Raw genomic sequence first — 13,662 nt, 5'->3', positions numbered from 1 at the left:
AGACACAAGTTTCAAGTACAGAATGCTAAAAACTCAGATATATGCCTACATAAAATCTGGAAGGTATGCATCCAATTTTACAGTCTAACTTTAGCAAACCTACCCTGGAAATATTCATCAGACATATATTTCTTAGAGAAGACAATGAACAGTGATTTGAAAGTCTATGAAGAGCTTTAAAATGGCAAAGTACAGCTGTCTATTCACCACCACCTGAATATAAAAAACCATCCAAGATGAGAAAAAATGATCAGTATTTCTCATATTATGTTTCCTCAATCATGGAGTCCTATGTGTTGAACGGATGTTGAACAGTTGGATGGAATTGCTAACTTCACTTTAAAGGTGAGAGGATGGGATTGACATATACACACTTTTATGTAAAAAAGAGATAACTAATAAGGACTTACTGTATAGCATAGAGAATTCTACTAAATAGTCCATAATTGTCTATTTGGGTTAAGTATCTAAAATGTGGTAGATATATGAATGTGTAAAACTGATTCACTCTGCTATATACCTGAAATTTACAACATTGTAAATCAACTATACCCCAATAAAAATTAAACAGAAATAAAGGTGAGACGACTGATTCAGAGATTTTAAGGAAATAACTTGACCTCTCAAAACTTAAATGGCAGCACCAAACTTTGAATCTAAGTTTAAAAAATTCCAAAGTCTGATAGGAGGTTTTGCTTTAGGCCAAGTTTTCCTGGAAGTAAAAGGCAACTAGAGTGGACTTCAGGACAGAGGTCATGACTAGAATGAAGACAGGTGCTGAATTTGTGATGGTGACGAAAATTACTCTGAGATATAATGCAGGGAAGGAGGAGAGCTGAATTCAAACTGCTCGGGAGTCTTATTTCCTACAGCTTGGAAAAAAATAATAATATCGGTCCATCAAAGTAAAGTGAGGCTATATCATGAAACTTCATGAAAAAGAAGTATGTTTGTAGTATGATTTTGGCAAACTGAAGTTCAAAGTACAGCTATTTACATGTTTGTATAATTTATAAATCATATGTTTCTTAAAATTAAGCTCCTATTGACAGCAAAGTACATCCTGATTTGTGAGCAGATTCTATGTAAGAAGGGACCACACAACAGTAACGGTGTACCCATCAGGCAGCACTGACCTCTCGTTTCCACAGCGTGGATGCATTTTCTCACAAAGTTGAACCCTGCTTCATTTAAGTACACTGAAAATAAAAGAAAACCATATTAAGTGTTTATGATGAACTAACATTATTGCTTCAGTAGGCTCTACTGTTTCAGGGCTTGATGGCACATAGGTTGTTACAGAATTTATCAAATATTTTGGTTAGCATCTGATTTTTTATTTGGGGGTAGAAGTGAAAGAGGGAGGTTCATATTCATGAATGTTTTTATATCAACTCGGTTCATTAGAAACACAGATCTTTCACCGAAAGTAATATGTAAAACTGAGCCCATCCGTTTCCCCTAAAATTAGCATTATCCTTTACTATATATTTTTCTAGATGATAGAAGCAAATACAATAAAAATAAACTTTTACTGTGTGTTAATAATTATATTACAGAGGTATTCATGTGTTTTTCCCATGAGATTCTCCAAACAACATTATGCGGTATAGATAAAGCACTGCAATCTTTAGGTGATTTACCAAGTTGCTGAAAACTGCTTTTTTTTGTTCTAAGGTCTAGAGCCACATTTTAACTCAGGTCTCCTGAATTCTATGTACTATTCTATTTCATTTCATATCATATTCAAAATAGTTCAAAATATGCATAGTAAGTCCACTAAAAATCCTCTCAAAGATCCTCCATTGAAGTGAAGTGAAGTTGCTCAGTCGTGCCCGACTCTTTGCGACCCCATGGACTATAGCCTACTGGGCTCCTCTGTCCATGGGATTTTCCAGGCAAGAATACTGGAGTGGGCTGCCATTTCCTTCTCCAGGGGAACTTCCCAATCCAGGGATCGAACCTGGGTCTCCCGCATTGTAGGCAGACACTTTTACCGTCTGAGCCACAAAAATCCTCTCAAAGATCCTCCATTACAAAACTGCAATTTATTTTCATTGCTTTTTGACAGTTTTTCTTAAGGTTTAGAAGTCAGATCAAATTAGACTACTTGTTTAAGGAGAAAGGATTTAAAAATACCAAATAATAACCCACAGGGAAAATTCAAAAAGTTTTGATACTATAATACAAATTTTTACCAAATACAGTGACTATATGATATCTCTTTAATATTCCCAAATAATAATTTATGAAGACAAAGACAAACCATTAAAAAATTAAAACTGGTTTCCATTTAAAAATGGTGGATTAAACACATACAGGTAATGATATAGATCCACAAAAAATATACATCTAGAAAATGAGGCTAGAAAAAGGTGCCAGGAAAGATGGAAAACTTTGAAGAAATCCTAGGCATAGAAAATCACTGAAACTGAATTGACTGAAAGGTTTGAGAAATCTGAGATGAGAAATGAGAAATTGAAAAACTAGAGGTACTACACTGAGATGTCACCTCACACTGATCAGAATGGCCATCACACACACACACCAACAAAACAAAGAACAAATGTTGGCAAGGATATGGAAAAAAACAGAACCCATGTACGCTGTTGGTGGGAATATGAACTGGTGCAGCCAAAGTGAAAAACAGTATAGAGGTTTCTCAAAAAAGGAAAAAAATAGAACTACCATATAACCCAGCAATTCTACTCCTGGGGGGAATTAAAAAACAAAACACGGAACACTAATTCTAAAAGATACGTGCTGATGTATGGCAAAAACCATCATAATATTGCAAAGTAATTGTCAAGATGTGAAAGAATAAACTGTGTTCGCCAAAATAACCCTGCGTTTTTGTTTTATTGCCTTTGAACTTCCTTTGCTATTGCCTGAACCAGTATATGGAAGTTCTGGGATACACATAACACTAGCTTTGCTTAGAGCCAGGTGAACCTGGGGTTGGATCTCAACTCCATGGCTTTATGATGGAAGTGTGCCTATGAACCTTTATGAACACTATCCTTTCATCTAAGAGGGATGGGATGGGGAGGGAGGTGGGAGACGGGTTCAGGATGGGGAACACATGTATACCCATGGTGGATTCATGTCAATGTATGGCAAAACCAATACAATATTGTAAAGTAAAAAAATAAATAAATAAAACTGAGATTAAAAAAATAAAGAAAGAAAAAGAGGGACTAGGTAAAATAAATAAATAAATAAAAATGAGGGAAATCACACTACATATCTTAGAGGGTTGCAGTAAGATGAAGACAAAACCACATGAACTACGGAAGAGCAACAAGCATGGAATAAATATAATTAGATGCTGGATTCCTTCTTCATGTGCTGCTATGCACACATCACAGAAACAGAAGAAATGATAAAAACAGCAACAAAAAAAGTCAGCCACTAGTGCTAAGCGGAAGAAACAGACAATAGTTACTCTCCCACTTAGTAAGTGTATTACTGGGGATAGTTTTGATTCTTTCTCTATCTCATTTTCCTCTTCCATAAAATAAGGATAACAGTAATACTGTCTACATAGGGCTATTCCTAGACGAAATATGTTAACATTTGCAAATCTCTTAGAAGAGTACTGAGAATATAGTGCTACACAGTGTTGGCTCTTACCATCATCATCATTGTTATTGACTAGAGGAGAATGTAAAATTTAAATATGCAAATCACATGAACAAGGCATTCTTTGGGCAGGGATGAAATCACTGGGGATTGAGGTACTATCTGCTTGGAGCATTATTCTTCAAAGAGGCATCAGTTCAGTTCGCTTGTTCAGTCATATCCCCACGGACAGCAGCACAACAGGCCTCCCTGTCCATCACCAACTCCCGGAGCTCGCTCAAACTAAAGTCCATTGAGTCGGTGATGCCATCCAACCATCTCATCCTATGTCGTCCCCGTCTCCTCCCGCCTTCAGTCTTTCCCAGCATCAGGGTCTTTTCCAATGAGTCAGTTCTTCACATCAGGTGGCCAAAATATTGGAGTTTCAGCGTCAGCATCAGATCTTCCAATGAATATTCAGGACTGATTTCCTTTAGGATTGACTGGCTTGATCTCCTTGCAGTCCAAGGGAATCTCAAGAGTCTTCTCCAACACCACAGTTCAAAAGTATCAATTCTTTGGTGCTCAGCTTTCTTTATATTCCAACTCTCACATCCATACATGACTACTGGAAAAATCATTGCTTTGACTAGATGGACCTTTGTCAGTAAAGTAACGTCTGCTTTTTAACATGCTGTCTAGGTTGGTCATAGCTTTTCTTCCAAGCAGCAAGTGTCTTTTAATTTCATGGCTAGAGTCACTATCTGCAGTGATTTTGGAGCCCAAGAAAATAAAGTCTCTCACTTGGTTCCACTGTTTTTCCATTTATTTGCCATGAAATGAAGGGACTGGATGCCATGATCTTAATTTTTTGGAATCTTGAGTTTTAAGCCAGCTTTTTCACTCTCCTCTTTTACTTTCATCAAGAGGTTCTTTGGTTCCTCTTCGCTTTCTGCCATAAGGGTGGTGACATCTGGTATCTGAGGTTATTGATATTTCTCCCGGCAATCTTGATTCAGGCTTGTGCTTCATCCAGCCCAGTGTTTCTCATGATGTACTCTTCATAGAAGTTAAATAAGCAGGGTGACAATACACAACCTTGACACACTCCTTTCCCAATTTGGGACCAGTCTGTTTTTCCATGTTCAGTTCTAACTGTTGCTTCTTGATCTGCATACAGATGTCTTAGGAGGCAGGTAAGGTGGTCTGATATTTCCATCTCTTTACAAATTTCCCACAGTTTGTTTTGATCTACACAGTCAAAGGCTTTGGCGTAATCAAAGCAGAGGTAGATGTTTTTCTGAATTCTCTTGCTTTTTTGATAATCCAATGGATGTTGGGAATTTGGTCCCTGGTTTCTCTGCCTTTTCTAAATCCAGCTTGAACATCTGGAATTTTATGGTTCATGTACTTCTGAAGCCTGACTTGGAAAATTTTGAGCATTACTTTGCTAGCGTGTTGAGTTGAGTGTAATTGTGCGGTAGTGTGACCATTCTTTGGCGTTGCCTTTCTTTAGGGTTGGAATGAAAACTGATCTTTTCCAGTCCTGTGGCCACTGCTGAGTTTTACAAATTTGCTGGCATATTGAGTGCAGCACTTTCACAGCATCATCTTTTAGGATTTGAAATAGCTCAACTGGAGTTGCATCACCTCCACTAACTTTGTTTGTAGTGATGCTTTCTAAGGCCCACTTGACTTCACATTCCAGGATATCTGGCTCTAGGTGAGTGGTCACACCATCGTGGTTATCTGAGTCATGAAGATCTTTCTTATATAGTTCTCCTGTGTATTCTGTCACCTCCTCTTAATATCTTCTGCTTCTGTTAGGACCATAGGACCTAAAGGACCATGTTTCTGTCCTTTATTGTGCCCATTTTTGCATGAAATGTTCCCTTGGTATCTCTAATTTTCTTGAAGAGATCTCTAGTCTTTCCCATTCTATTGCTTTCCTCTATTTCTTTGCAGTGTTCATTGAGGAAAGCTTTCTTAATCTCTCCTTGCTATTCCTTGGAACTCTGCATTCAAATGAGTATATCTTTCCTTTTCTCCATTGCCTTTAGCTTCTCTTCTTTTCTCAGCTATTTCTAAGGCCTCCTCAGACAACCATTTTGCCTTTTTGCATTTCTTTTTCTTGGGGATGGTCTTGATCACTGCCTTTGTACAATGTCATGAACCTCCATCCATCGTTCTTCAAGCACTCTATCAGATCTAACCCCTTGAATCTATTTGTCACTTCCATTGTATAATGTAAGGTATTTGTTTTAGGTCATGCCTGGATGTTCTAGTGGTTTTCTCTACTTTTTTCATTTGAATCAGAATTTTCAATAAGGAGTTCATCATCTGAGCCACAGCAGGCTCCTGGTCTTGTTTTTGCTGACTGTATAGATCTTCTCCATCTTTGGCTGCAAGGAATGTAATCAATCTGATTCCAGTGTTGACCATCTGATGATGTCCATGTGAAGAGTCTTCTCTTATGTTGTCGGAAGAGGGTGTTTACTATAAATAACAATGAGCAGACACATCCTCTCATTGGAACTAAACAGATTACAGTAGCTTGGGACTACCGTTCACCTATATTTGTTGCCCCTTCCTGTAGGATGGTTGTGTTTCTCGGCTCTCACTAAGACAGTTTGGTCATATGATGTATACTAGCCAATGAAACATGCACGGAAGTGACAAACATTATCATCCACCAATCAGGAAGAACTGATATGTAGGAGCTTGACATTTCCTAGTCCCCTCTGGCACAAGATCATCAATGTTAGAGAGACAAGGTACTCCATAAGCTTGGATTTTAGAGTAAAAATTATAAATAAGAGAATCACAGCATGATCAAGACATGAACCTTCACTGTGGTAAGCCTCTCAACCACAGCATAACCTGGTGTTTCTGATTTAATTATATATAACTTCAACAGTTTTCTACTCAAAAAGGACTAAATTAAAAAAAGCCAATCCCACACTCTTAGCTTTTACTTGCTTAACTGGAATGTAGCAGAGGTTTTTTGGCTATTGACTTGCCAATTCCTACAAAAAGACATCAAAAGGCAATAATAGCAGTACCCATTCATGGCTGCCTTACAAACTACTACTCTTGCCTTCACATAAGAATTCAGCAGTTTCTGCTGAGTCTCAGGAGAAGAAGATGATATGGCTTAAACAAGGTCCAGAATCCTCTGTCTCCAGGTGACTGATGTAGGAGGAAGTCCCAAGGAAGTTCCTCCCTTACTTCCCACTTCTGAGGGAAGTAAGGAAGGAACACATTCTGTAAAGGAATCCTTTCAATCTTCCAAAGCCATGTAGGCTATATTCCACTTAGTATGCTAGTGCTAAAGAGAATTCAACAAAAATAGGTCTTTACAGCTTACAAAAGTCCTTATGCAGGACTTCCCTGGTGGCTCAGAATGGTAGAACGTCTGTCTACAATGCGGGAGACCTGGGTTCAATCCCTGGGTTGGGAAGATCCCTTGAAGAAGGAAATGGCAATCCACTCCAGTACTATTGCCTGGAAAATCCCACGGACAGAGGAGCCTGGTAGGCTACAGTCCATGGGGTCACAAAGAGTCGGACACAACTGAGTGACTTCACTTCACTTCTATAGCTTATAAAAGAAAGACTGGGAACTCTTTAGTGTTCAAATGAAAAAACTCAGTGTAAGGGGTTCTTCCTAAGTAAGATCACAGCATTGAAGGCTGATAATTTATACTAACTTTTCTTTAGTGGAGGGCAAGTATTCCTGTTGCAGCAGTAGAGAGGGGAGTATAGCTGTCTGTATGAAACGTGGACTGCTCAAAGCCTCACAGAGCAGGCACCCAAGAAATGCTTGCTGATCACTGGCTGGCTAGTTACTGGTTTGTAGCTGACTTGCTCTACCCTCTGGCTTCCACAAGGGTTAGAGCTTATCAGCCAACAGAAGCTGCTTTGGTCAACTCTGCAGGATTCTTACCCAAGCACTGTATCTCTCTGTGAAGACCAGGGTTAGGCAGAATACAACTATCACAAATTTCCAGGATTTGAAATCCTATAGTATTAATAATACTTGGCCTTAATGGGTAAAGCAGAAGATAGGCTAACTTAAAGAACTCAATTTATTCAATCAAAACTTAAAGAGAAACATTATTATTTTTCCCATGATAACTAATGAAGGCTCAAGTTTTTACTGAAATCCAAGTAAAGTTTTCAAAAGGCAGTTTAGCAAAACAAAAAGCTATTAATCTCAACAGAATTCCAAAAGCCATGAGAAAAAGAATAGTCTTCCGTGCAGCTAAAAGTCAAAGTCCTTGTATCTTTAATTTCCTAGTAATTAAAAACCCAGCATTTCCTTACAGATGTAATCTACTTGGCCTTACAATACATTACCAGGATTGACAAAACAAAGCAACACTTGCCTTCACTTTTGAATTCACATTTCTAATCTGCCATTTCAGATTAAAAGGCTCCTAATACACACAATTAATATCATAGTACATGTGGCTGGAAAGAAACAGAAGAAAATGAGTGCATTTATGGGCATTCATGGTTCCCACAGGACCTTTTCTCTTCTCCCTAAAGGTGACTGCAGCCATGAAAATAAAAGATCCTTGCTCCTTGGAAGAAAAGCTATGACCAACCTAGACAGCATATTAAAAAACAGAGACATTACTTTGCCAACAAAGGTCTGTCTAGTCAAAGTTATGGTTTTTCCAGTAGTCATGTATGGATGTGAAAGTTGGAATATAAAGAAAGCTGAGGGCCAAAGAATTGATGCTTGTGAACTATGGTGTTGGAGAAGACTCCTGAGAGTCCCTTGGATGCAAGGAGATCAAACCAATCAGTCCTAAAGGAAATCAGTCCTGAATATTCATTGGAAGGACTGATGCTGAAGCTGAAACTCTGATACTTTGGCCACCTGATGTGAAGAACCGACTAATTGGAAAAGATCCTGATGCTGGGAAAGATTGAAGGTGGGAAGAGAAGGGGACAACATAGGATGAGATGGTTGGATGGCATCACTGATGTGATGGACATAAGTTTGAGTAGGCTCCGGGAATTGGTGATAGATAGGGAGGCCTGGCGTGCTGCAGTTCATGCGGTCACAAAGAGTCTGACAGAACTGAATTGCAGCACGCCAGGCCTCCCTGTCCATCACCAACTCCCGGAGTTCACTCAAACTCACGTCCATCGAGTCGGTGATGCCATCCAGCCATCTCATCCTCTGTCGTCCCCTTCTCCTCCTGCCCCCAATCCCTCCCAGCATCAGAGTCTTTTCCAAGGAGTCAACTCTTCGCATGAGGTGGCCAGAGTACTGGAGTTTCAGCTTTAGCATCATTCCTTCCAAAGAAATCCCAGGGCTGATCTCCTTCAGAATGGACTGATTGGATCTCCTTGCAGTCCAAGGGGCTCTCAAGAGTCTTCTCCAACACCACAGTTTAAAAGCATCAATTCTTTAGCACTCAGGACGTGATAAATCATGCAAACACATGGACCCTTGAAGTGCCATTTTTCTGAAAGACATATCAATTTATAATTATACCTGGTGGCAAAGAGATGCTTCAAGTGCCTAAGACTACAGGAAAGCTGATTTCCAAAAGAAAAAGTCTTTACTACAAGAAGAAGTATAATCTCCCTCCATCACAGCATAAGTATATGTGATAACTTTCTCATTCAAGTTACCTAATTATGATTAAAAAAAAAAAACAACACTAGTTCCGAGGTGCATTAAGTATCACGTATATTCTGACTGACTTGATTACATCCTATTCAAAAGCTCTATTCAGTATCATACAGATGTTCATTTGTTTTTCAGGGAGGACTGTCCTTGAGAAGGTTCATTTGAATTTGAAAGGACTATCTTTATACTGGATTTGAACAATGAAACCAGTATTAGAAAACACATTTCAAACTCTAGACAAATGCAAATTACACCACAGATTACTTTTTAGGTAATTGTTTAGAATGAACATTCAGTACTTATAAACCTCTTAATGGCTGGTTAATGTTTTTGTGATTAGATAAAAGTGGGCAATGAAAGATATACCAATCACTCTGATTGTCAATAAAGAAAGAAATACAAGAATAAAAACTGGGAATATTTTTAAAATCTTTAACATTAAAGGTATTTAAAATTATGTATTTTCTTTTGGTAATTTTTGAAATTAACCACTAGGAAGCACTTCATTCAGATAAAATGACAGGCTTTGCATATTCTCAATATTTATGACTTTCAAATGAGTGCTTTCCGAGTTTTTAATCTATACTCCATTCTAACGTATTTTAATAGCAATATAAAAGTCAGGGTTATTAAGGCTGTTTTAAAAATAAATTTAGACATTATGAGAGAAAGTCAATTAAGTCAAATAAAATTTGAAAGTGCTTTAAAGGATATACATACAACCTTAGAAACATATAAAACTTGATTTTAAATGTCAAATAATTTGACTATTATAAATTACATATGAAAATACTCTAAACTAACCAAGGATTAAAGGTGGCAGATGATTAAAAAGGATTCAGAGTTATGATGGGAAATACATAAAATGTGTTCATTCAGAATGGTTTGATACTAAGGATTCAGTAATGAAACAATGACAACATGTTTTCCTATGTATCCCAGGTGTTTTGACCATGTCCTTAAACCTCAAGATCTTGTACACAATTTCCTAAAATTAGCAGTGTTCATGTGTTCAATCTTGTAAACTGGAGCAGAAAAAATAAAAGAAGCCTTCTATTGCCATTTAAAGAAAATCAAACTAAATATTAATTGCCTCAAATCTCTTTCTGGGATAAAGTAGGCTATATACTTCTAAGTAATAAATACTAAATAAATAATTAAATAGGTTACTATAAAGTCCAGTAGTTAGTGGTTTTAATGTGAGAAACTTCTTTGAATGAAAATTTCAAATTTGCTGAATAACATCATATCAAAGGTGTATTACTAATATTTTCCAAAGTTAACTCATAATATTACATAATACCTCTGTGATAAAAGTAACTATGTGATGGAGGTTGAATCAAGATGCTGACTTGGGAAGATGCTGATTCTACCTCCTCCCACAGGCACACAAAATCTGCAACTATACAATGGATCAATTTCCTCTGAAAAAGACCCAAAAAACTAGCTAAAACGTTCCTCAACAAAGGATTAAAGGACAACATCAACATGGGTAGGAGAGTCAGAGGTGCAGTCTCACCCAAAATCTCACCTCTGGCACAGCAACCCGGAGGTGCAAGAGACCTCACACATGTGGAACCTCTCCCTGAGGAGCTGGGGGTTTGTGCCCTGTATCAGGCACCCCAAACCTTACAACCTGCATGGGAGAGATGAGCTCCCAATACTTTTGGCTTTGAAAACCAACAGGGCAGATGTTCAGAAGATGCAAAAGGCTGAAGGGACTGAAAAGTTCCCTCATGCAGAGCAACTCACACCAGGACTCAGCACAAACCCAACAGTGTGGAAAGCTCCTAGACCATATATGAAGGAGATCCATTAGTTAAGATTGAAGTCTCTGCCCAGAATGCAGAGGTCTGTGAGAACCTCCTGAGACAGAGGAGCTGATATTTTTGGGCTTTCCTATCACACTGCTAGAGCCATAGGACTTGCCTTCTCTCCAAGTGCTCCCTGGTCCCACTGAAGCCAGGGGGCTTACCCGCATGTCCCTGTGGTCCTGCTGCAGCCTGTGATCTCACCTGCCCCCCATGTTCCTGGGGCCTCACTGTGGCTAGTGGGCAACCATGCACTCTTGTAGCACCGGTGCAGTCAGCAATCTCACGCTAGGCTCTCCTGGGGCCCACTGAGCTGTCAGGAATATTCACTCCATACAGGAGACACACCTTGACCACCTGGCCATGATCCAGAGATGACTGGATTTCTGGGCCTTATGGGTCTGAAACAACTGAAGAGACAGTTCATGGTAGTGAACCATCACCACAATATAGACAGTAGACTGAAACACACCCCTGGACTTCCTGTGAAAAAAGCTCTAATTACTTGTCCCAGAGCTCAAGTGAGCGGAAGGCTTCCAGTTTACCACATATCTAGAAGCTGCAGAGGAGCTCCCAGACCAGAGAACACAGACTGCGGGAGCCATCTTCACACCGTTCCTTGGCCTGTGACAGCTCACCTGTACCTGCCGGAGAGCAGCTTATACGTTCATTTGGAGCTCTCATTTTGGCAACTGTCACCAAGGGGACACCTCAGAACCACTTGAAGCTAGCAGGGGTTATAACAGTGGTCACATAAAACTGTGTATACACACACACACACACACACACACACAAACACACACACATTTTTTAAAAGCTGATTCCCAAAGGTCTACATTCCAAACAGCCTAAAGCTAAGTGGTGAATTAGATCCCTCTCTGTGGAACACTGATAGTGACCTATCAAGAATAAAATTAAACTACTTAGATAATTACAAATGCTCCAGAGACAACAAAGAGCTAGGGCAGGGCTGAAAAAGAAGGTTCATCTCCTACAAGTCACTCCAACAAGATTAGAAGTAACTGCTTTGCCTAATTCATGGAAACAAACACAGAGAGACAAGCAAAATGAGAAAACAGAGGAATGTGTCGCCAACAAAAGAAAAGACGAAAATTCAGGGAAAAAATCTCTCACTGAAATGCAGGTAATTTACCTGATAGTTTAATGAACATAAACAAGCTCACTGATCTCTTGGAAGAACAGATGAATACAATGAGAACTTCCACAAAAAGATAGAAAATATAAGTAAATACCACAAATAAATCATGGACCTCAAGAATACTCTAACTGAAAAGAAAAATATACTAGAGGGTTTCATAGCAGACTAAATGAAGCAGCAGAAAGGATCAGCAACCTGGAAGACAGGAAAGTGGAATTCATCGTAACAGATCAGAAGAAATAAAAGTATTTAAGAGACCTATGGTACAATATCAAGAGGAATAACATCCTCATTGTAGGGGTTACAGAAAGAGAAGAGAGAGAGAAAGAGGCAGAATATTTAGTTCAAGAAACAATGCCTAAAAACATCCCTAACTAGGGGTAAGAACAGACACTGAGGTTAAGGAAACATGGAGCATTCCAAGTAAGATGAACCCAAAGAGATCTACACGAAGGCACATTATAACTAAAATGTCAAACATTAAGACAAGGAGAGAATCATAAAAGCAAGAAGAAAAAATAACTTGTTATATACAAGGGAAACATCATAAGATTAGCTGATCTCTTAGCAAAAAATTTACAAGCCACAGGGAATGGCATAATATATTTAAAGTACTGAAAAGAAAAACCATTCAACCAAAAATACTCCACAGGCAAGGTTACTATTCAGAACAGAAGGAGAAATAAATAGTTTTCTACTATTTAATAGTAAAGGCTAAACATCATCAACACTAAATCTGCCTTACAAGAAATGTTAAAGGAACTTCAAGATGACAAAGAAAGCCATTAAATAGTAACAAGAAAACATAAGAAAGTCAAAATCTCATGAGTAGAGGCAAACATATAGTAAAGATAGTGAATTAACCATTTATAAACCTAAAATGAAGGTTAATGACAAAAGCAAGTAAAATTAACAATAACTACAATAATTAAGGGAAACAAAAACAATATATAACATCAAAAATATAAAATGAGGGTGGGAGAACTAAAAATGTTTTTAATGTTTAGAATGTGTCAAAACTTAACTTCCTCTCAGCTTGAAATAGATTACTATACACACATACATACATATGTTTTTTTATATATGAATTCCATAGAAACCACAAACCAAAAACCTACTGTACAAACACTAAAGATAATATATACACATAATGTGAAAAAAAGTCATCAAATCACAGGAAAGAGAACCAGAGAAGAAAGGAACAGAGAAACTATAAAAACAACTAGAAAACAAGTCACAAAATGACAGGAAGTATTAATCAGATCAGATCAGATCACATCAGTTGCTGAGTCATGTCAGACTCTTTGCGACCCCATGAATCGCAGCACGCCAGGCCACCCTGTCCAGCACCAACTCCCAGAGTTCACTCAAACTCACGTCCATCAAGTCAGTGATGCCATCCAGCCATCTCATCCTCTGTAGTCCCCTTCTCCTCTTGCCCCCAATCCCTCCCAGCATCAGAGTCTTTTCCAATGAGTCAAC

The 13,662-nt window shown here is 38.4% G+C and overlaps 1 protein-coding gene across 3 annotated transcripts in view; it reads right to left on the bottom strand.

The window, feature by feature from the left end:
• Positions 1 to 13,662, bottom strand: part of ARHGAP42 (Rho GTPase activating protein 42) — a 348,684-nt gene that overhangs the window by 32,745 nt on the left and 302,277 nt on the right. For all 3 annotated transcript variants that reach the window (XM_045163011.1, XM_045163012.1, XM_045163013.1), the window contains one exon: positions 1,137 to 1,199. In XM_045163011.1, the coding sequence (XP_045018946.1) occupies positions 1,137 to 1,199 (63 nt within the window). The remainder of the gene's footprint in view (positions 1 to 1,136; positions 1,200 to 13,662) is intronic.

Source organism: Bubalus bubalis, chromosome 16 (genome assembly GCF_019923935.1).
Source record: "Bubalus bubalis isolate 160015118507 breed Murrah chromosome 16, NDDB_SH_1, whole genome shotgun sequence".
NCBI lineage: Eukaryota > Metazoa > Chordata > Mammalia > Artiodactyla > Bovidae > Bubalus > Bubalus bubalis.
Note: the sequence above shows the minus strand (reverse complement) of the source record. Positions and strands in the feature narration are given on the sequence as shown.